General features: G+C 46.0%; 1 protein-coding gene across 7 annotated transcripts in view; it reads right to left on the bottom strand.

Moving 5' to 3' along the window:
* Positions 1-22,976, bottom strand: part of SFXN5 (sideroflexin 5) — a 116,982-nt gene extending 94,006 nt beyond the window's left edge. For 2 of the 7 annotated variants that reach the window (XM_060657804.3, XM_060657824.3), the window contains exons 1-2: positions 22,811-22,957; positions 9,597-9,665 (exon numbers count right to left, since the gene is read on the bottom strand). In XM_060657804.3, the coding sequence (XP_060513787.1) occupies positions 9,597-9,665; positions 22,811-22,912 (171 nt within the window). In that variant the 5' untranslated portion in view covers positions 22,913-22,957. Of the gene's footprint in view, positions 1-9,596; positions 9,666-13,601; positions 13,713-22,810 lie in introns of all 7 variants that reach the window. The other 5 variants (XM_081795251.1, XM_060657868.3, XM_060657855.3 and 2 more) reach the window with 5 other exon arrangements.
* Positions 22,977-23,758: the final 782 nt, after the last annotated feature.

Below are 23,758 nucleotides of genomic sequence, written 5' to 3'. Positions count from 1 at the left end.
GAGAGGGCAGGAGACCATACTACAGTAATGGGGATCGAGGGACCCAGGAAGGAAAGGACACAAAAAGGAAAGCTGGGGAATAAGTTATCAAAAACAAAATTAATCTTGGGGTGCCTAGGTGGCTCAGTCGGTTGAGCATCCGACTTCGACTCAGGTCATGATCTTCCAGTTTGTGAGTTCAAGCCCCACCCACATCGGGCTCGCTGCTGTCAGCGAAGATCCCACTTCGGATCCCCTGTCCCCTCTTTCTGCCCCTCCTACTCTGTCCTCTCTCTCTCTCAAAAATAAATAAACATTAAAAAAAAGAAAAAAAAAAAAAAAACATGGGGCACCTGGATGGCTCAGTCCGTTGGGCATCTGACTCTTGGTTTTGGCTCGGGTCATGATTTCGCTGTTCATGAGTTTGGCCCCACACTGGGTTTTGCTGACAATACAGAGACTGTGTGGAATTCTCTCTCTCTCTCTCTCTCTCTCTCTCTCTCTCTCTTGTTTTCTGCCCCTCCTCCGCTCATGCTCTCTCTCTTTCTCTCAAAATAAATAAAATTTAAAAACTTGGGGGAAAAAACCCTAATCTTTTTTTTTGGGGGGGGGCACCATAGCCCACCCTCAAACTAAATGCAGACTGCATGTAATCCCTGCTTTGCTAACAGAGAGGATGTCAAAAATGACATAAGTATTTACCATAAGAATATTTAATATATTAAACACATGGTGGCAGTGATAGCACCTGATCAGGATATGAGTAGCACTCAGAAATATTTCACCCTCACATCTGGTAAAGGGACCATCACTGTCTGGGCGGTGCCTGCATGTTCCCACCTCCTGGCCTTGCCCATACTGTTTGCTTTATCAGGACACTCTTGCTCCCCAACAGTCTATGACCATCCCCAACTATGCTTCCAGGCTCAGAGCCATCTTCTCCATGAATCTTCCAGAAATGTTCTCCTTCTCCTCTCAATGGTCAGTGCATTTATTTGATCTGCATCTCTCTGAGGTCCCTGACCCCTTAAGCATCTATGTGTCCTTGTCTGTCAGAGATTGCACAGCAGGGACCAGGGGGCTGGTTTTAGGTACTTTGCAGATCCACAGGACCCACTCACCCCTGTCCATCTTAACATGGGGCCACATATCAGAGGGATTTAACCAAAAATGAGTGACTGAGGTTGCTGGGGGGAGAGGTGAAAGGTATGGTCAGGGTTAGGAATCCAGGTTCCAAAGCCACAGACCAAAGTCCCTCGATGGTGATGCTGGTTTGACAAAATCCCAGAATTACAAGAGACTGTACTGTTTACACAGGATGTAGATAAGAATACCCCTTTGCATATATCTATCATAGAACCATCTAGGCCACCTCCCTCCTCTGAAATAACTGGGGCCAGAAAAGGAAGGGTATTTCCATGTCCAGGGTTACATAGGGGTGGAAGGCACCTAGGAGCCTCAAATCCCTCAACCCCAGTTCTGGGGCAATTCTACAAGATATCAGCATGGAAGGGGCACCTGGGTGGCTCAGTCCGTTAAGCGTCCGACATCTGCTCAGGTCATGATCTCACAGTTAGTGAGTTCGAGCCCTACAACAGGCTGTCTGCTGTCAGCACAGAGCCTGCTTCAAATCCTCTGTACCCTCTCTCTCTGCCCCTCCCTTGCTCTCTCTCTCTCTCAAAAATAAATGAAAACATTAAAAAGAAAAGACATCATCATGGAAGACCCTCCTGTCCTCATAACAATAACTGAAAGAAGGGTCGTCTCCCAGTGAGTTCACAGCAATGCCTGCATCCCCCAAAGTTGATGCTTACTGGGGCAGGGCACCCCAGGCAAGGGTAGGAAGGTCCTTCCTTACTCTCACTCAAAGCCATGCCCAGCCCGACACAGAGAAACTGGAGCATTGAAACATGGGCGTTTCAGGCAAAGTGGAGAGTTTGGAAGTCCCAAAGTTTGCAGAACTGAAATAAATAAATAAATAAACAAACAAAATTAAAATTAAAATTAAAATTAAAATTAGAAAAACAGCGTCCGAGGCCAGGGGAGAATGAACTGGCAGAGGGGGGTGTGCATGAGAGACCGGAGCAGGGATGGCTGGTAGGGAAGCGGGAGGAGGTGGGGGCAGCAGCTTATGTCTCATCATGCCTTGATTGCTCAGTGTCTGATTGTTCTTACCTGGGTCAGTCTTGCACCTGCCCAGGGCAGAGAGCCACGCATTCTCCCCTCACCCAAAAGACTGCTTGAATCATTCTTACCGTAGTCCCAATTGCTGGGACTTGCAGAAGATAATGATTTATAGGCAGACAGGGTCCCAAGCCTTTCTCTTGTCTTCCTTCAGCCTTCCTATACTCTCCTGTTCCTTCCCAGTAGTCCTGGGACCCCCAGGGTTAAACATCTGTGCTGAGATTGGTCCTTGGCTTCCCCGCCCCAGGCCACCCTCAGGGAGGCCCCAGGGAAGGGGAAACCAGGGACATATGGGGAGGGGTTCTGCTTTCCCTGTGGCTGACCTCTGATCACCTTCAAGGGGCCCTTGAGAGGTAAACCCATATAATTCTGGCAGCATGACAGGAAGTATAACCCCTCAGAAAAGAAACCCATCCAGCTACCCCAAAGAGCTTTAGAAACAATCATGGCCTCCAGCCTAGATAGCCTACTCTTGGGAATTTATTCTAGAAAATAAATGTAGCTGAAGTGAAAAGTGATAGGTTTGAGACTATTTTTCTTGGAAAAGCACCGCCTATGCTGTTAGATCTAAGGGTCTAACCAGGGACGGTTATTTAGACTTTAAAACTCGATTTTAAAAAATTGTGGAGACACTTGGGTGACTTGGTTGGTTGAGCATCTGACTTCAGCTCAGGTCATGATGTCACCGGTTCGTGTGTTTGAGCCCACATCAGGCTCGCTGCTGTCAGACTGACATCTCAGAGCCCACTTTGGACCCTCCGTCCCCCTCTCTCTGCCCTTCCCCTGCTTGCACCCTCAAAAATAAACATTTAAAAATATACAAATAAATAATTATAAAGACTTGGAAATGAATGAAAAAGGCAAATAAAAACTGTTCAGTGTAATAGTATGCCAAAAATGCATGCAGATAGGCAAGAACTTAAAGTGTATAAAGGTACTGACGTTTGGTTCCCTTCCCTTATGTTCATCTGTTTTGTTTCTTAAATTCCACATATGAGTGAAATCATATGATATTTGTCTTTGTCTGACTGACTAAAAATAATATAAAACCAGAGAGGGAGGCAAACCATAAGAGACTCTTAAATACAGAGAACAAACTGAAGGTTGCTGGAGGGGGTGTTGGATGGGAAGGGCTAAAGCGGTGAAGGGCACTAAGGAGGAGACCTGTTGGGATGAGCACTGGGTGTTATATGTAAGTGAGGAATCACTAAATTCTACTCCTGAAATCATTATTACACTACATGTTAACTAACTTGGATTCAAACAAAACAAAACAGTAACTTGTCACTGGGAAGCTATCAAAGATCTTATAAACAGGATGAAAACTGTGTTTACAAAGCTGTTTTAGGTAGAAGATAATGTTATAAATTTTGGCACTCTTTCAGTTTCTGTAAAAATCCCAAAGAGGGATAAACGAGCTTTATGTTTACACTTACATTTTTATAAATAATCAATAAAAAATTGAATAAAAAAAAGCGACATTTGGATATTTACTATTAAAACTTCAATTAAAGACTTTAAAATTAGAATATCAGATGCTGTCTAGAAGGCATTTAAATAAATGGGCATCCTCAAAGAGATTAAGGGTACACTTATTATGATGAGCACTGAGTAACAGAATTGTTGAATTACTATATTGTACACCTGAAACTAATATAATGCTGTATGTTAATTATACTGAAAGTTTTTTAAGTGTAGAGAAATATTATGATTAAAAAGTAGTTGATAAAAAATAAAATATAAATGGATATCCTCACTATTATTGAGACTATAAACTGATATGATCTTGGCACAGCTTGGTATAATCTACAGGGTAAACTGGCAATATATATGAAAAGCCTTAAAATGTCTTTCTTTCAGAGGGGTGCCTGGGAGGCTCAGTCAGTTAAGCGTCCGACTCCTAATTTCGGCTCAGGTCATGATCTCACGATTCATGAGACTGAGCCCCGAGTCAGGCTCTGCACTGCTCTGCACTGGCAGTGTGGGGCCTGCTTAGGATTTTCTCTCTGTCTCTCTCTCTCTGTCTCTCTCTCTGCCCCTCCCCCGCTCATGTGCTCTCCTTCTCTCTCTCTCTCTCTCTCTCTCTCTCTCTCTCTCTCTCTCTCAAAATAAATGAAGATTTTTTTTAACATTAAAAAAAAGTCTTCCATTCAGAAATTCCACTTGTAGGAATTTATCCAAAGAAAATAAAGAGAAATATGGGGAGATTTATGTACATGGATATATACTGCAATACTACTTATAATGGCAAAAGACTTGAAACCACCCAAGTGGTCAACAATAGAGAAAATTATTAAGTGCATTATAGAATAACCACATGGTTATTAAATATATTTTGTAATGACATTTAATGACAAGGAAGAATGTTCATGATATGCTGCATGGAAAAAAGAGTATATATTATGTATACATATATGTTATGTAAACATATATATCATATATGATTCTCTCTCTATTCTATATAAAGAGATAGATATATATACACATATTACATAAATCATCCTAATTTTGCACATATGCATATACCAAAATGTCAATGGTGATTATTTCTGGCAGGTAGGATTATGGGCTGTTTTTATTTTCTTCTTTAGGTTTTCATATATTCCAGTATTTAGGGATTACTACCAGAATCATATCACATCAGAAGGCATATAATGTCAGTTTTTCATGGCCAATGATGCTAAGTTTGGCCACCTGGTTAAAGCAATGTCCTCTAAGCTCTTCACAGTAAAGGTAACTTTTCCCCTTTGCTAACTATCTTCAGGGTGACACTTACTTGAAAACATCCGGATATCCTGTTTGCCTACAACTCATTACTCTATGCGAGCAGCATCCATTAATGATCCTGGTCAGAGGCAGTTATTTCATTGAGGGTTACACAATGACTATTTCCTACTACATTTATCAGCTGACATTCTTCTGTGAAGATGAGCTTCCCCCTCCCACACTTCTAGTGGACTGTGGACTGATGGATTTCTCCTCCTCCTTCTTGTTGTTATTATTGACTCCTGCATTTATTATTATTGCCATTATTATCATTCTTCAGTGTGTTATAACTGAAGGGTGAATAACCCATTGTATTCTTCTTAACGTTCAAATTCTCCCAAATGTGACTGGTGGGTTTCCTTTCAAGCTAGTTCCTGTGACTCCATTCTTTGAGCACCCTCCCACATTCTGTAGCAGCTCCTCTTGCCCCAAATGTGGATTTCGCCACCTCTCCAAGAATCCCTGATTTCTGTTAGTGGGTACTGGTACTTAGAAACCAAGATCTGAGTGCTAAATGTGTTCACTGTTACCAGGTGTCATTGCTTCTGGGCCCTTTCAGTGAAAAGAGCCAGGAAACTGGAAAATATAAACACAAATGTGTGTGTGTGGTGGGGGAGGGGGGTCATGAGTTCATATCCATACCTCCAATTCAGTGCAACATCACGTAGTTCTTTGTCCTTTCCCCTGCTCCAGATTTGTATCCTCCTACTTCCACAGTGAGAACCCTGGTTCCCAACATCAATATAATTACTTATCTATTCTATCCTACAATATACCCCGGTTTCAGATTACTACACCAAAACTAGTCCTGAGTCTGTGTTATTAACACTATTGCAGTTAGGTTTCTCTGTCCTTCAGGATGATAATCTGTCAACCATTCATTCCCTTAAATAATCATTTAATTCATAATAGCAAATTCCTTTCATCTTCAGTCCAAAATTAAAAGTAACTTCAGGGGCGCCTGGGTGGCTCAGTCAGTTAAGTGCCTGATTTCAGCTTAGGTCATAATCTCACGGTTTGTGGGCTCGAGCCCTGCATCCAGCTCTCTGCTGTCAGCACAGAACTTACTTTGGATCCTCTGTCCCCCACTACCCGCCCCCTCAGCTCTGCCTGCACTCTCTCTCTCTCTGTGTCTCTCTTAAAATAAATAAACTTAAAAATACATAAATAAAAGTAAGTTCGATGTCAGCTGGTACACCTTTAGACCTTTAGAGGTCTAAATCTAATTCCATGACCTAGGTGGAAAGCCAACAGTGGGGCTTCTGCCAACTCCTGGTGGTTTGCTTCCTCAGGTCTGATCCTGGACACACTGCACCCCGACAAGAGACTCCTAGCCTCAAGATCCTCCCAAATAATCTACTCCTGCAGAGATTTCATGAACCAGGCAGACTTTACTGACAACTTTCCAGGAACAGGCAGAGGGGACAAAAGTACACCATGTCAACAAATTTCACAACCCAGGAGGCATGAGCAGTCTCAAGAGGGCCCCAGCCACTGGCCTCTCAGCTCATCCCACATGCTTGCTCTCCTTTCCACTGTTTCTCCCTCTTCTTCCTTCTCTCTCCCCTCTCTTGCCACGATCAAAAAGGACAATTCTTCCCCCTGCGTCAAGCACACAAACGTCTTCCTCCTCTGAAGCCTTGCTCAAGACATTCTTATGACAAAGACAGCCTTCTTCCTACGGTGAATAAAATGTCCTCTGCCTCATCACACATATAAGGATTGGGATCTTTTTAAAGGTTGGTCAGTTATAAATGTCAAACAAATCGCTGCAAAACTCTCTCAAGAGGAGTCTATCCATCGACTTGGCTAATGCCTCTAAGAACCAAGTCACCAGACGGCTCACGCTGCCCAGGATCTTTCTACCTCAAGAACCTCCAGCTTCCAGAACCACCTCCTCATGGCTCCACAAACCTATTACTCTCACAGGCAAAGAGACCTGTCTAGGTCTCTTCCAGCTGGGACCACCCCACAATCCCTGCCAGAACACCAGCAAAAAGCCCTGGGAGAGAAACAGTGCTCTGTAGGCATGAACCATGGTCTGTGGACTGAGCTCAGCAGAGAAGAGAGTGGTCCCTCTGGTAGTGCCACAGTTCCTGGGGGAGAGCATCAGGTAAGAGACTCTCCTCTCAGCTTCTAATTTCTCATTGCTTCCATGCAGATGGCCTTGCTAAGCAACCTGCATGGACTAGAGCCAGTGAAGGCCTGGATGCCCCACTCATGGCCCTTCCAGAGTTTTTAGGGCTTAGAAGATGATCTTCTGTGGGCAAAAACTTTCTAAAAGGCCAGCATGTAGTGTTGGAAAACAGTCCCCAACTGGGATGTAGCAGGGAGGGAGGTGTGGGTCTTTCTGGGAAGCCTTTCAGAATCTTTGATGAGGGGAGGAGGACAGGTGAATTTTGAAAACTATTACAAAATTACTGTTGTACTGGTTATTTTCCAGTTAGTAAATAGGTAGCTTTGACAAGTGAATTGCTGATAGGGGAAACAGGTCAAAATTGGTTTAGTGATGTACAGGAATATTGGGGCCTTTCAAAATGCAAGAAAGATGTGGCACCAGGAGGAGAGTGGCAAGTGAAATGGTCTGGGAACGAGAAGAGGGTGGACTGGAGAGAAATGAGGATGTGGGTCCCCTGGCACAGCTGGCATGCTGCCCTGTAGCTGCCCATCTATCCCCAAAGCCCCCGCCTTCTCATGGTAATCTGGGGAGCACGAAGTACCTCCTGACCTTCTGTCGTCCTCCACCATTTCTCAATGTGTCTCAAACCCATCATTAGCACTCCTATCCTTTGAGTTAAGCACTGGCCTCTGCGGCCTTCTCCATCAAGCAGGTGGCATTTTTGTTGGGATTCATGTTACAATTGTATCCGGTTTTGTGCTATTCTGGAGCTTTCTAGAAAGTCACATCACCTAGGCTAGGTAAGTAGTTTCTCTAGCTTGGTGATTTCCCAAATTGTTGTGTAGTCATATCGATTACTCCTCAGGAGAATCCAGACAGAGCCCAGAGTATAGCAGCCCTGTGCTTTCGAGGCGGTAGACCCAGAGGGGCAGGTAAAGTCAGCCAGTAAAATACTGGAGCCCTTTGTTCTCACTGACATGTTGTTGGAAAGCACACAACAGGGTAATTCTCATATTTAGTGATACTGGACCGCATCCCCCACTGGAGATGGTTCTAAGCCCAGGTGCCCAGAAGGCCTTGTGCTTCTTTCCATGATGGCTTTTACCTCCCAGAGGGATCAACTCCAGGGCGGAAGCAATCCAATGCTCAACACAGAGAAGACGTGCAGAGAAGTGCACAACTCAAGGCTCAAGACCTTCCTCGGGATAGGTGGGGCCCCGGTGAGGGAGCTCAAGCCTTCTGCCAGCTGAGTAATCTTGGGATTATTACCTGAACAGGGTACAAACTGGCTAAGAATAAGGGTTCCGGAGACAAGCTTACCTGGGTTCATACACTGGCTCCACCACTGGCCAGCACCATGTGCATGAGATTTAACTTCTGTCTGTTTCCTCATCTGTAAAATGGAACTTAGAATAACATCTACCTCGTAGGGATGCTTTGAGTTAATCTGATGAGCTAACGCATGTAAACTGCTTAACACACTGCCCTGCTCACAGTTAAGGGCTTAACAAATATTTGTTTTTTTATATGTGCATGCATTGCTACACACATACAAAGGCTATAAAGACATATGATGGCTAAAATAGACTTGGCGATAAATTTAAATGTGATGATACCACATGTTGGTGAGGATGTGGAATCACTGGGACATTGCAGATGGGATGTTAAATGTAGAGCCACTCTCAACAATGGTTTGGCAGCTTCCTATGAAGAGAAACATACACTTACCACACTTACCATATGAACTAGCGCTCCATTCCTAGTTACTTACTCAAGAGAAATGAAAACATACGTCCACACAAAGAATGCTCATAGTATATTATCTACAATAGCTCCAAGCTGGAAACAGCCCAGGTGTTCATCAACAAGTGGATGGATACACACATTCTGGAACAACCTCTCAGTGGAATACTACTCAGCAATAAGAAGTCATGAACCAATGATACACACACGGCAACGTGGATGAATCTCGAAAACATTACGCTTCGGAAAAGAAGCCAGACACACAAGGCTACGTGCTGTAGTATTCCATTTATATGGCATTTTAAACAGGAAAACAATACAGACAGAAAACAGACGAGTGGTTGCCAGAGGTTGGCAGGAACGAGGGAGATCAACTTTACAAACGGGCATGAGCGAACATTTTAGGGTGATTGGGAGCGTCCTACAGCTTCATGGTGGTGGTAGATACATGACTGAATCTGTTTGTTGAAACGCAGAATGGTACACATGCAAAAGGTAAACTATACCTTAACGAACCTGACATTACCTACGACAGGAGGGAGCTGGGTAGGGAGAGTACATCAAGGATACTTTCTCATTTAAACACACCTGTGCCATGTGAACTTTTCTAATGAGCATGTCATTTATGTGCTGGGTAATAACTTTATTAGAGTTGGAAATAATAACGATGCGATATATCTACCTTGAAGGGATGTCGTAAGATGCAAACGGAATGAGACAATGTGTATAAAGCATACACACAAGTGACCCATGGATCTTCCAAAGGGGCCGGGGGGCTCTAGTGAGAGTGACATCCAGGACTTACCTCAGTGACAAAGAGTGTGCGAGGATCAATGATATCCAAGAAGTGCCTGAAGCGGCCATAGAAGGATGTCTGGGGAAGGAGGTGGGAGAGGAGAGCAGGTCAGCCACTGGAGATCATCCTCTAAACCCCATGGACCACACCCCACAGCCTACACTTATTATTGGGGTCCCACAGTCCCCAGGACTCCCCATGTGATGAGTGCCAATGAGACCTTGCTTCTCAGTGACCTGAGGGCCTCCCAGGTCTGAAGTCTTTTTAAAGTCAACCCATAAAGACCATTAAGACACTCAATGACTGTCTCAGCTGCTCTTCAAAAATGCCTCGCATTTTCCTCTCACTTCCCCAAATTCCCTGAGATCCACTCCCAGCTTCCCACTGCTCCCAAGCACCCATGAGCACACAGGCTAAAGGTGAGACCTGGGCCGAGCCCTCTCCTGGCCTTCCCTGTCCACCACAGCCTCCCTGCCTTGCTTTGGACGTCTCCAGTGAAGGAGGGTCCCTCTCCAAGGTCCAGCTCAGGCTCTGTCCCCGAGGAAATCTCTCCACGGGCAAAGCTCAGGCATGACAGTGCCCAGCTCACTCCCCTTACGCCCTCCTATACCCATAGCCCTGGAGCTGCTGTGAGGCTCAGGACAGGGCCTGCCTGCCCTGGCCTCACCCCAGAGCAGGGGCCCCAGAAAAGCAGGGCTTTGTGCAAAGCAGGCCACAGGCATTAGCGCACAATGAAAGGAAACCAGGCAACAGGCACCACTGCTCCTGGGCCCTCTGCCTTAGGGAAAAAGCCAAGCTCAATGGGAGGTGAGAAGATGCCAAGCTGGAGGACAAAGGGGAAGCCACAAATACCCGGGGTTGGTGCCTCACTACACTCCAGGCTCTACCCCAAATCTGCACTGGAGCCCCACCGCTCCCCCAGCACCGTCCTCTGCATGGCGAAGGAAGCAGATACCTCCACACTCCCTCCCTCCCTCCCCTTGCTCATTAGGACACCAGATCCTATAGCCTCCTGCTCCTTACCCTTCCTAATAAAGTCCTGCAATAGTCCCCTGAAAGTCCCCTGCGCACACCAGGCCCCATGCTGCCTCCATCTCTCTGCTCGCTGTGACGCCCCCTGCATGGAGGACCCTCTCCACCTCCTACATCCACCCCCACTGAGGCGCTGCAGTTCACAGAGCAGGTCAAGCTTCGGCATTGTTCCTAACTAAAACGTTGCTTCTCGGACCTCTTATAACTCAAATGGTCTCAACCATTTTCCCCACGTGTACATAATGCTCACATTGTTGTCCTGGCAAAATTTCCCCTCTAAGTATCTAGTCTCAGGAAACAGAGACGTTCAGAGGTGCGGTAAGATGTGAATGCTGAGGGTGCTCACCGCTGCAGTATTTGCAAAGGTGGATGGTGAGCAAATAACAGTCCAATCACATGATTGAACACTCTCCAGCCATTTGAAATGTTCTTGGACATTTATGACATGAAAATAGGCTTCTGATTTTGTGGAATGCATACAAACAGGATAATTCCAACTCAAAAAAATAAGGAGATACGGGGCATCTCAATGGCTCAGTTGGATAAGCATCTGACTGTTGATTTCTGCTCAGGTCATGATCTCACTGTTCGTGCAATTGAGCCCCCCGGCGGGCTCTGCGTTGACAGCATGGAGCTTGTTTGGGATTCTCTTTCTCTCTCTCTCTCTCTCTTTCTCTCTCTCTTTCTCTCTCTCTCTCTCTCTCTCTCTCTCTCTCCCTCGCTCTCTGCCCCTCTCCTGCTCACATGCTTTTTCTAAGTAAATAAATAAACTTTAAAAAGAAAAAAGCCAAGGAGATAAATAGAGCTAGATGGACGGTAAGTGGATAACAAAGAGACAGAATGACATCCAGACCCTGATCTACTAAAATGAACCAGGGTTCCTTAGAGAAGTGGCTGATTCCAGGGCCAGGGAAGGGAAGGCACAAGATGAACCTGGTACATCTCATTGTGTCAGAAAGTAATGAAGTGCCAGCCCACAAAATGATGGGGACGTGTTAAAGGGACCAATGAGGGGCAGATGGACATTGTGTGCCTCTAGATGTGACACCCTGAGAAGTTCACAGTGTCACTCAAATAGTATTCTGGAGGGATTGAATCTAATCATAAGGAGACACCAGACAAACCCAAACTGAGCAGTATGCCATAAAATAACCAGGCTTGTTCATCAAATATGTCCATGTCATAAAGACAAAGAAAGACTGAGGACCTGGTCCACGTGAAAGGACACTGAAGAGACAAGACACCTAAATGTAATATGTGATTCTGGACTGAAGCACAGAAAAGTGTCCTCAAGGACGTTACTGAGAGAACTGACAAAATTGGCACAGGGATCATAGCTTAATAAAAGTATTATAGCCATCTTAAATTTCTAAATGTAATAACTACACTTGAGGCTATTGCTAGACACTGGATGTTTGTGTCCCTCCCCTAATTCCTATCTTAACCTAACACCTAATGTGATGGAATTTTGAGGTGGGGCCTTTTGACACGAAATGACACTAGTGCTCTTATAGAAGAGACCTCAGAGGGCCCCCTCACCCCTTCTGCCATGCAAGAACACGGAAGATGGCTGTCTATGAACCAGGGCTCAAGCTGTCACCAGACGACGAATCTGCCAGTGCCTTGAGCTTAGACTTCTAGCCTCCAGAACTGTGAGAAATTAATTTCTGTTGTTTACAAGCCACCCAGTCTATGGTATTTTTGTTACCGCAGACTGAATGAACTAAGACAGAAATGTAAGAGAATGTCCTCATTCTTGTGTTACACTAAGTAGTAGGGAGACAAATGAATATAAGCTACTCTCAAACGGCTGAGAAACAATAGCATGTGTAAGTAGAGAAGGTGGCAATACAATCTGGAAATGTAGATACTTTTATTTTCTTTACAGACTGAAAATGTCTTTGGTGATATCATGCATATTTGCTATGTTTCCAGACTTTATGATCATCCGCAGATAAAAAGAATAAAAAAGGAAGTGTGGCAAAATGTTAAAAACTGGTGGATCTAGGCAAAGAGTATAGGAAAGTTCTTTATTCTTTTTTTTTTTAATGTTTTTAATGTTTATTTATTTTTGAGAGAGAGAGAGACAGAGCATGTGCGGCAGAGGGGCAGAGAGAGAGACACACACAGAATCGAAAGCAGCCTCCAGGCTCCAAGCTATCAGCACAGACCCCGATGGGGGGCTTGAACCCACGAACCATGAGATCATGACCTGAGCCGAAGTCAGAAGCTCAACCAACTGAGCCACCAAGGTGCCCCTGAAAGTTCTTTATTCTTTTTTTTTTTTTAATTTTTTTTTTTTTACATTTTATTTATTTTTGAGAAACAGAGTGAGACAAAGTGTGAGCAGGGGAGGGGCAGAGAGAGAAGGAGACAGAATCTGAAGCAGGCTCCAGGCTCTGAGCAAGCAGTCAGCACAGAGCCTGATGCGGGGCTTGAACCCACAAACTGTGAGATCATGACCTGAGACAAAGTCGGACACTCAACCGACTGAGCCACCCAGGCGCCCCAAAAGTTCTTTATTCTTATTGCGACTTTTCTGTAATACAAACTACTTCAAAATAAAAAGTAGAGAATTATTTTAAGTTAGATGAAAATACATTAAAACGTTAACAGAGATTGACTCTGAGTAATAGGAATATGGATGGTTTTTATTTCTTTTTAAAATGAAAAAAATCAGCATTATATATAATACATAAAAGTAATATTCTATTTTTAAAATATATATTTAATTCAGTCGGTTAAGCGTCTGACTCTCGGTTTCGGCTCAGGCCGTGATCTCACGGTTTCATGAGTTCGAGCCCTGAACTGGGCGCATGCTGGCAGTGCAGAGCCTGCTTGAGATTCTCTCTCCCTCTCTCTCTGCCTCTCTCCCATTCATGCTGTCTCTGTCTCTCTCAAAATAAATAAATAACCTTAAAAAATTAAAAAATAATAAAATAAAAACATATATTTAATTTAAAATACTATCTAATATATTACTTGATTATAAGCTCCTGAAGGAGGCGGGCTGTTGGCTGTTCTTTCCGTCTCCTCATCCTCCTTGGCTCCTGGTCTCGTGATTCATACCTAGAAGGGGCTCCAGCAACACACCTGTCACAAGAATGAATGAGTGAGCAGGTGAGCAGTCTATGGCCTGGAGGTTGCCTGGAGAGAATGGAGCCCAGCCAGGGCTCTGAAGGGAGAGGACTTCAAAGGGACAAACGTATGGCAGATGGTGGCTCAAGGAAGGAAGAGGAGCAGCAGGGGCAGAGGTGAGAGCCTGGAAGATGGGCCTGAGTAAAGCAACCTCTTGAAGATGGTGGGTGAAGACGTCTAGCTTCTGACTGCCCTGTGGTCTGGCACTGTCTTCACCCTGTCCTAGCCCTGCTGGTCCCCTGTGTCACTCTCCACCCAGCCACTAAGAGAGAATCCCAGGAAAAACATTTTGCTCCACAGATATCTACACCCTCTTCTGAGTTGGGCTCAGGGAACGCTTCTTGGATAAGCATTCAAGAAGCCGAGTCCATCAAGAAACACAAGTAAACAAATAAATACAAAATACTGTGACCAGAGCTTAAATGAAGCATTATAAGTACAGTGGGGACACAGATGATTTCTCCCTCATGAGTCAAGGAGGCTTCCCAGAGGCTCTGGAGTGGGTGGACAGCCGAGTTTACCAAGCAGAGAAGGGTATCAGCAAGGGTTCTGACGCATGAAGGCCAGAGTCAGAAACTGCACCACTGTCAGCCAAAGGAGGGACTGAAGTGTGATAAAAGACATTTCAGAAAAAAGAGGGCAAGGCCAAGAACAGATAGGGTTTGACCGGAATGTTCTGATAATTTTTTTTAAAATAATCACTGTAGGGGCACCTGGGTGGCTCAGGCAGTTGAGCATCCAACTCTTGATTTCAGCTCAGGTCTGATCTCATGATTGTGAGATCAAGCCCCAAACTGGGCTGGCAATATAGAGACTGCGTGGGATTCTCTCTCTTGCTATCTCTCTGCTCCCCCCTTCCCCTGTGTGCGCTCTCTTGTTCTCTCTCTCTCTCTCAAAATAAATAAAATCAAATTTGAAAAAATAATCACTTTAGTTACCTGGGGAACTAGCTATATTATTGTATTTATCCAATCTATGTACATTAAATACCTACTATGTGCAAATAACTAAGCTGAGAAGTGCAAGGCAAACAGAGATATAGACCCATCCCAAGACCTTAGCAAACGTATCATCTACTAGAAATTTTTAAAAATTAAAAGAAAAGCAACTACCAGACTTGTGGTTGTATTCATTCATTCACCAAATAGCTACTCAGGACCTACTATGTGCCCAGCACCGCGCTGGGTCCTGGGGTAGAACAAGGGGCTGGCTGACTCACGGCGGGAATGAAGAAGAACAGAATATGGATAATGCCTTGATTTCTAGTTAGATACTAATGCTTATTAACCAGGACAAGGAAAACAAGAAGCATACTGACTTAGTGGAGGGGAAGATAAAAGTTCTGTATTGGTCATGTGAGTTTGAAATACTTAAAGGGCCTTCCAGATGTAATTTCAATAAACACTGGAAAGATAGGCCTGAGATTCAGGAAAGGAGTTCTGAGTTATAAATCGCAAGCACAGATGACAATGTACTAATCCAATCAGCCTAAGACCCCCAGGGACAAACACATAGTCTGACAAAGTCACATCTACTGACTCACTGCAGCGAGGGAGAGGCCACACAGCAGAGGAACCATAGGGCATGTCACCAAACAAAGGGGAAAAAATAGGGTTAGTACAGAATTCTGGAGAAAGGTAGAGTAAAATTTAAATGACGTGGTGCTTTAATAGGCTCAAAGCAAAGCACAGCTATGAGGTAAAGGGTCCATCTAGGTCTATACTGAGAAATGGGCACTGGATCTTGTTTCCTTAGAAACTATAAAATCAAGATAAATATGGAATGTTATGTCCAGAAACTATTGCACTTGGGTTAGTTCTCTAAGTCAAAGTGACTTCGACCCACCTATCAAGAGGTGGATGTTTCATTCCTACTGACGTTATTTTAAACAGCAAAGTTTCTGGCAATCTATGATCTTGGAGAATGCGATTTCTCAGCGAGTGTGGAAGAGTAGTGTTCAAAGAAGTAAGTCATTGGGAAACTTTATAGCCTTGTGAGAAACACTGATTCTTCGTAGAGGGGGCTTATATGTCTGTCCTCCCCGTCCTCCCCAGACTGAAAGATGGCAACAAAGGGTTTTACTTTCTCTGTCTGAGTTAATTTTTATTTTCTCAAAAGTTTTAAATGTATGGGCTTCCTCTCCCCTCCAAAATTCAGCCCCCATCTTTACCCAATCAATCGTGGATGTTTTTCCTTTCCTTTTTCTTTACCGGAAGAATGAGTCAGCCCAGTGATTCCTTCTCTTTCCCTTCCCAAGAGAGGTGAGTCATCTCATTCTCAGCAGGACCTGCAGCACAGACAGTCTCACCTCTACACCCCCTGGGGAGAGGCGGCTAGGGAGCACCAGCTGAGGGCCAAGGCCTGAAAGAAACTGACTGTCCTTCTATACCCAGACCTCTAAGTCAGGGCTCTTCCAGATCAGGAATAAAATACGCACTGAATCTATAGCCCAAAGGCAAAAAGGCTGGACCAGCTCAGTAGTCCTCAGCCAGGCTGCACAACCTGGGTATCCCCAAACAAGGTCTTCCACTCAGGGATTCAAATTCTATTGGCTGGGGTGGGCTCCAGGCATTGGTGTCCATTTAAAACCCTGCCCAGGTGGTTCAAATGTGCAGCAGGGATTGACAGCCACTGGACTAGAAGGTGTTGACCTTGTCCACAGCACAAACCCGCTCCAGGACCAGCCTCGGAAACAGTCACTCTCCAGCCTATAAGATGTAAACAACTAAAACATAACTACCTGCAAGGCATTTTCATCCTGGAACTTGAGTTCAGGCAAACTCCATAAGAAATCTCCCTACTGCCTTCCAACTCTCAGCCCACACACAGCTTTCTTCCTAGAAGTGAAGAGTGCACTTTCCTGTCCAGCCAGCTCCTCCTCCCCCGAGGGAGCCTCGTGCAACCCATCTGCTCTGCTGCCTCAGTGGATTTCTGGATTTCCCATGCACAAACACAGCACACTCACACCCCCAGTCAGCTAGGTAAATGACTCAGGCAAAGGAAGAGTAAAAGGAACTTTAAAAACAAAACACAACTTATTTCTGGATAGACTGAAACGCAAATGGGAAGAAGCACATATGTTAGCTCCCTGTCCTAGGACCTGACTTGCCAAAATGGTGTCTGGGCCCGAAGAAAAGAAAAAACAACTTCAGAAGAGGAAATGAGCAGAAAAGGAGGAGGAAAGAGAGCACAGTCAGGTCACAGAGCTTCCCCAGGAGCCGTCCTACTATCTTTCTCCCCTTCACCAAGCAATATGGCGCAGTGGTTAAAGCACGGACTTCAAGTTTATAGGAACAACAGGGGACAGAAGAACATGTTAAATAATACCACAGATCAGCCATCAGCCATATTCAGAATGAGGGACTCTACAAGGCAAACAATCTAGTTTCTTCAACAAATGGGAAAAAAAAAAAAAACAAAAAAAAAAAACGAAAGGAGAACCAATAGATTAGAAGAGGCTTATCAGTCAAATATAATGTAATATAATGTATGGAACATATATGTATGTTCCTGATTCAGACAAATCAATTATTTAAAACATGATGTGATAATCACAGAAATGTGAATAGTGCAATATTGTGTCCCCTCAAAAGTCATATGCTGAAGCTTAACCTCCAGTGTGAGGTTAAGTGATGGTATTAGGTGGTGGGGCCTTTGAGAGATACTGAGGTAATGAGGGCAGAACCCTCATGAACGAGATTAGTGCCCTTATAAAAGAGACCCCACGAAGATCTCTCTACCCTTATGTCATGCAGTGCTGCAACTACAAAGTGCTGCTATCTATGAACCAGAAAACTGGCTTTCATCAGTTTGCCAGCACCTTGATCTTGAACTTCCAGCTTCCAGAACAGTGAAAAGTACATTTATATTGTTTGTATGCTACCCAATCTATGGTATTTTGTTATAACAGCCCAAACAGACTAAGACAAATAGTAACTGGTTTGAATATGTTAAGAAACAATAATTTTAGGTGTGTTAATGGTATTGTGGTTATGTTAAAAAAAAAACAAAAAAAAAAAACAACCCTCTGATACCATGTGAGAAAGAAAGCACTTCACATCTGTGATATTCTTCCCCCAAAATGCATAACTCCAGTCTAGCCATAAGAGACAGCAAATTGAGAGATAGTCTACAAAATACCTGACCAGTACTCCTCAAAGCTGCCAAGGTCATCAAAAACAAGGAAAGTCTGAGAAGCTGTCATAGACCAGAGGAGGCTAAGGAGACATGAAAACTAAATGTAATGTGGGATCATGGATTGGATCCTGGAACAGAAAAAGGAATATTAGTGTAAAAAATAGTGAGATCCAATAAAGTCTGGGAGTATAGTTAATAGTAATGTTCCAACACTCAGTTTTGACAATTGTACCATGGTCAGTTGTCAACTGTACCATGAGATGATAACATTAGGGGAAACTAGGTGAGAGTTATACCGGAATTCTGTGCTTTTTGACTTCCATAAATCTACAAATATTCTGAAGAAACTGGTGCAGCCACTCTAGAAAACGGTATGGAGGTTCCTCAAAAAATTAAAAGTAGAACTACCCTACAATCCAGGAGTTGCACTACTAGGGATTTATCCAAAGGATACAGGTGTGTTGTTTCGAAGGGGCACATGCACCCCAATGTTTATAGCAGCACTATCAACCAACAAAGCCAAAGTATGGAAAGAGCCCAAAGGTCCATTGACAGATGAATGGATAAAGAAGATGTGGTATATACATACAATGGAGTATTACTCGGCAATCAAGAATGAAATCTTGCCATTTGCAATTACGTGGATGGAACTAGAGGGTACTATGCTAAGCAAAATTAGTTGGAGAAAGACAAATATCATATGACCTCATTCATATGAGGACTTTAAGATACAAAACAGATGGACATAAGGGAAGGGAAGCAAAAATAATATAAAAACAGGGAGGGGGACAAAACATAAGAGACTCTTAAATATAGAGAACAGAGGGCTGCTGGAGGGGTTGGGGTAAGGGCTAAATGGGTAAAGGGCATTAAGGAATCTACTCCTGAAATCATTGTTGCACTATATGCTAACAAACTTGGATATGAATTTAAAAATTAATTATTAATTAAAAATAAATAAATAAAACTGGGATTATGAAATATCCAAAGCTTTATTTAATGGGAAAAAAAATTATTCTGAAGTAAAAAAAAAAAATTATTTAGAAAAAGTACTGGGATGGCTGGGTGGCTCAGTCAGTTAAGCGTTTGACTCTTGATTTCATGGTCATGAGATCAAACCCCACATCAGGCTCTTCACTGCTCTTTCTCTCTCTCAAAAGTAAATAAATAAACATTTTTTTAAGTCCTTATTTTTTACAGCTATCTACTAGCTGGTACAATGAAATGATGGGTTGTCTGGGCATTGCTTTAAAATAATTCCTTGGGGGAACCTGGGTGGCTCAGTCAGTTGAGCATCCGACTTTAGCTCAGGTCACGATCTCACAGTTTGTGGGTTCGAGCCCCGAATCAGGCTCTGTGCTGACCGCTTGCTCAGAGCCTGGAGCCTGCTTCAGATTCTGTGTCTCCTTCTCTCTCTGCCCCTCCCCCGCTCATGCTTTGTCTCACTCTGTTTCTCAAAAATAAATAAATGTAAAAAAAAATTTTTTTTCTTTAATAATTCATTGGTTGGGATTGGGGGCATATACATGAAATGAGGCTAGCCTCACAGAGGCAATTGTTGAAGCTCAGTGATGGGTGGGCTCTTCTCTGACGACTGTCTCCACTTTTGAAAGTCTGAAAACCTTAATGACAATAAGAGGTACCTGGGTGGCTCAGTTGCTTCAGCGTCTGACTTCGGTTCAGGTCATGATCTCACAGTTAGTGGGTTTGAGCCTCACATCGGGCTCTGTGCTGACAGCTCAGAGCCCGGAACCTGCTTCAGATCCTCTGTCTCCCTCTCTCTCTCTGCCCCTCCCTTACTCTCTCTTTCAAAAATAAATAAACACTAAAAAAAATGTTAACAATAAACCAACAAACAAGGACTCTGGAGCCAGACTGCCTGGGAAGTGAGTTAATCTGTGTGTGTGGCAGCTTCCTCACCTATCTGTCTCACGGAGTTGTTGTGAAAATTAAATAAGCCAATATGCCAAAAGCCTGGAACGATGCTTGGCTGTTATCATCATCTTATGGGAAGAAAGATGGTCACAGACCAAAGCCCAGCAGGGCAAGCCATCTCTCTTCACCCTCTGACACTGGTGAGTGTTCTTTATTCCCCAGCCCTCCTGCACAGAGAACTTTGAAGGATGGAAAGAAGGGTCCTGAGGCGACTCTAGGGAGTAAGAAGAGAACTCCCTGCACCCAGTCTTGAAGAAAGCGATGAGACTAGTTGGGGACTGAGGGTGGTGTCCGTGGCATGGGCTCTGGGAATTGGGCCCCGGATTATGAACCACTCAGAGTTCAAGTGGCTGAAAGCAGCCAGTGTGATAGGAGAGAGGGGGAAGGAGGGGGTCTGATTTCAGGAAGAAGAAGTCAGCATGGGTGGGCCATGTGGGCTTTTGGGGCCTCTTCAAAAGGGAGGTCTTTATCTCAGAAGGAGGGGAAGCCACTGGAGAGTGTTTAAGTCTGTGGTGGGGGGAGGGGAGGGAGTCACCTGATCAGACCTGCGTTGTTGAGGCTGCCAAGTGAAAGAAGGATGGGATTGGAAGGGGGCCAGAGTGGAAGCAGGGAGACCTGTTAGGCTTCCACAGTGGCTCAGGAGATAGATAATGGCGGCTTGATCCAGGATTCCAGCAGGGAATCCGGTGAATTTGAGAGCTGTTTCAAGAGACGAGAACACTGGGCCTCTGGTTGTGTTTAGAGGGTGAGGGAGAGGAAGGGAAGTATGCAGGGGACTCGCAGGTCTCTTGGGAGTCAACTGGGTGGCAGGTTGGGCTGCTTGCACAGCAGGGAGTGGTGTGGAAGGAGCAGGAGGGGGCATGGGCAACGGTGGGAAGTTCCTTAACATGGACAATCACTTGCACTATGCTTTATGCAAGTCACTACGCTGGAGGAGGGCTGCTGCCAAAGCAAATACAACAAACACTCTTATTGCCCTCAAGAGCGGTGCCAAAAACAGATACCAGCAATGACTGGAGTAATCTCAAATGTGCATATATGGCTCCAGCGGTGATCACAGCAAAGGGCTCAGTCATTAAAGCCACTGGGAAGTTCTCAATAACTGTGTGTTGTGTGACTGAATGTCCCAGAACAGGTCCCCGAAAATGACAACCCACAAGTCTTTATTCAGCACATCACCATGTGTCTAGCCCCACCTCGGGGTAAGACAGAGACAACGGAGGGCAAGATCAGCCCCTTCTCTCAAAAGATTCACACAAGGGGTGAGGAGAACAAGTATTAGAGCAACACAGACAGACTGTCACTAAAGGCTAACCTAAGAGGATCCCACTTGGGGTGGCCAAAAAGGGGGGTCAGGAAAGAGTCAGTGACCTGGTCCCACCAGGGGTAATATATGGAAGAAGAGAGGAAGTGTTTCCAGAGTAGGAGGCCTAGCTGATCCTTAAAGGATGAGTGGTACGTGTGTGGAGGGCTGGGAAAGGGGGCCAGCCAAAAGAAGGGTCATTCAAGTTCTGGGAGAGGCACCCCTGACAGTCTCCTCCTAGACAGCACCCTACACTGGCAGGAAGATGCCAGTCTTGCTCTGACACCTACATGCTGAGATGGCTTAATTTTTTTTAAGGAATTAAAGTCCTGTTTTAAAACAGTGAGGGCATTGTTTTCAGAAGGCTCAGGGGCTTAATTCCTTAAGTATCAGTGAAGCTCGGTGCACCACTTTGCGGGAACCAGTCCCTCTCCCACACAACCACTACCACCAAAAAACAAAACAAAACAAAAAAAAAACCCCCACAAAACACACACAAAAAAAATCCACCACCTCACCGACCTTGTACAATTTCCTTTCTTCCTGCAAACTTCTTTCTGTCCGCCTCCGCTGCCCCCCACCCAAGGCAAACCCAGTTCACTTCAGCCGAGCCTCTTTGCCCTTTTCCTAATAAAGTCCACTTCCTCCGCGCTGGCTGGAGGCAGTGGAGGAAGGAGGGTACGAGGCGGCCCGCAGCGTGGGAATGGCCCCTCCAAGCCTTCAGCACTGGTCGCACGTCCAGGCTATGGGTTCGATCCCCATCTCCGTGGCCGAGGACGAGTTAGTCACGCCCTGTCGGGAGTCCCCGGGTAAAAAGGCCACTGTCACCATGCTCCGAAGAGCCCGACAGGGTCCAAAGAGCCGAGCCCTCGGCGGCGCCAGGGCCCGGGTCCCAGAGACCTTCCTCGGAAGTCGCTCCGGGGGAGGAGCTGAAGCGGGCTCCCAGGGACGCGGACTCTTCCAACAGCCCGCGGCCCCAGGGGATGACACAGCGTTTCCTCCGCACCTGGCTCTCCCCGCACGTCCTCCTTCCATCCCCGGCAGGGCACCAGCCGGCCGACTCGCATCAGCGAATCCCCCATTGGAGGGGAAAGGGGGCGCCAGGTCTCGGGGACCCCTCGGCCCGTGGCCCTAAACCATCGAGCACAGCGGACCTGGCTTGGGGTCAAGGGCTGGCAGTACGACCGCAGGGTCAGACACTGCCCAGGGGCTCCGCCAGCATCTCGGAAAGAACGTCATCCCCACCCAGGGAAAGTTAGAAGGCATCTCCGCCACGCCAACTTGTCATCCAGAGCCGGGCTCGAACTTTCCGCCGCGAGTGGCTGGCTGCACAGCTCAAAGCGACCCTGCAGAAGCCGCTCGGACCCGGGGCGCCCGGATTTCTGGCCGCGACTGTCAGTGGCCAATCACAGAGCGCCTCGGGCGGGAAAGGCTGGAGGGCGCGGGCAGCCGAGGAGTGACGGCACCGGCGGCCAATAGGGAGCCAAAGTGGGAGTCCTCGCCCACTCTGCTCGCCAATGGGAAAGGGATGGCTGTGGTCGAGGTCCCCGAGGCAGTAGCTGCAGGCTCCCCAGTGGCCGCGGGTCGGAGGACCCCAGGACTAAGGGGGATTTTGGAGAGGAGTGTGCCGCCCTCCCTGTGCCACCCGCCGACCTTCAGACCATAGCTCCGTCCTCACCTGCTGGAAGCGAGGTTTGCCCAGCTGGAAAGGAGGTGCATCGGTCGAGGTGTTAGCGGCACTAGCCGCCGCCGCCGATGCTGTAGTCGCTGTATCCGCCATGACCACTGACGCCTGCAATCTCCGGCCCTTTTAAAATGTCCCTCCTCGGCCCCCGCCACAGCTGCTTCTCCCGATTGGCCATGAGCAACCGCAGCGAGCCGGGGGCGCAAGGGATTGTGGGGAGTGTAGTTTTTCTAGTCACGGCGCTTGCCAACCCTAGACTGCGGAGAGTTGAACTGACTCAAACCCGATCTCCGTTCCTGCTGCCAGTTCTGAAGGGCTAGGCAATATGGGAAAAGCGTGCGTGTACGACTCTAAGGTCCCGATAGGGGGCCACAGGGCTCCCCCTCGCTGGTTACCTGCCCCTAGAAGTTTCACTTGCTGCGGAGGGCGTCGCTCCCGGAGCTCTAGTCCGAAAGAGCCCTACTCAAGCGGGTCCGACCCGGGACCAGATGCGCAAAGGCTCCGGGTTAATCTCGAAAGGCTTCCTGCAAAGACTTGCACTGCGGAGTCTTCATGCAGTTTCTTCTGCCGCCACCCTGCCCCTCCCCTTGTGCTCTCCAGTCATCCTGACACTGAGTACAGGAACATGCTGGGGTGCTTCCCACCTCTGACCCTTGAACATTCTGTACCCAGAAAACTCTTAACTTTTTTGTCTTTGCCTGACTCTGGCTCTCCTGACCTCAGCCTAAACATCGCATTTCCCGATCCATCACCCTACTTCCACAAAATCCGCTATATGCTCCTATTAGTATCCAGCACTTCTCCCTTGCAGCCCTCGCACTTTTAATTATTTACGGCTTTGTCTATGTGGTTCCCACTGTTAGTTAGGTCCATGAGACAGGAAGTATGACCTTTTGATTCACTGCTGAGTCCTCAGTGCCAGGCTTGGGAGGACTACCAACA

This window comes from Panthera onca, chromosome A3 (genome assembly GCF_046562875.1).
Source record: "Panthera onca isolate mPanOnc1 chromosome A3, mPanOnc1 haplotype 2, whole genome shotgun sequence".
In the NCBI taxonomy this organism is placed as follows: Eukaryota; Metazoa; Chordata; class Mammalia; order Carnivora; family Felidae; genus Panthera; species Panthera onca.
Note: the sequence above shows the minus strand (reverse complement) of the source record. Positions and strands in the feature narration are given on the sequence as shown.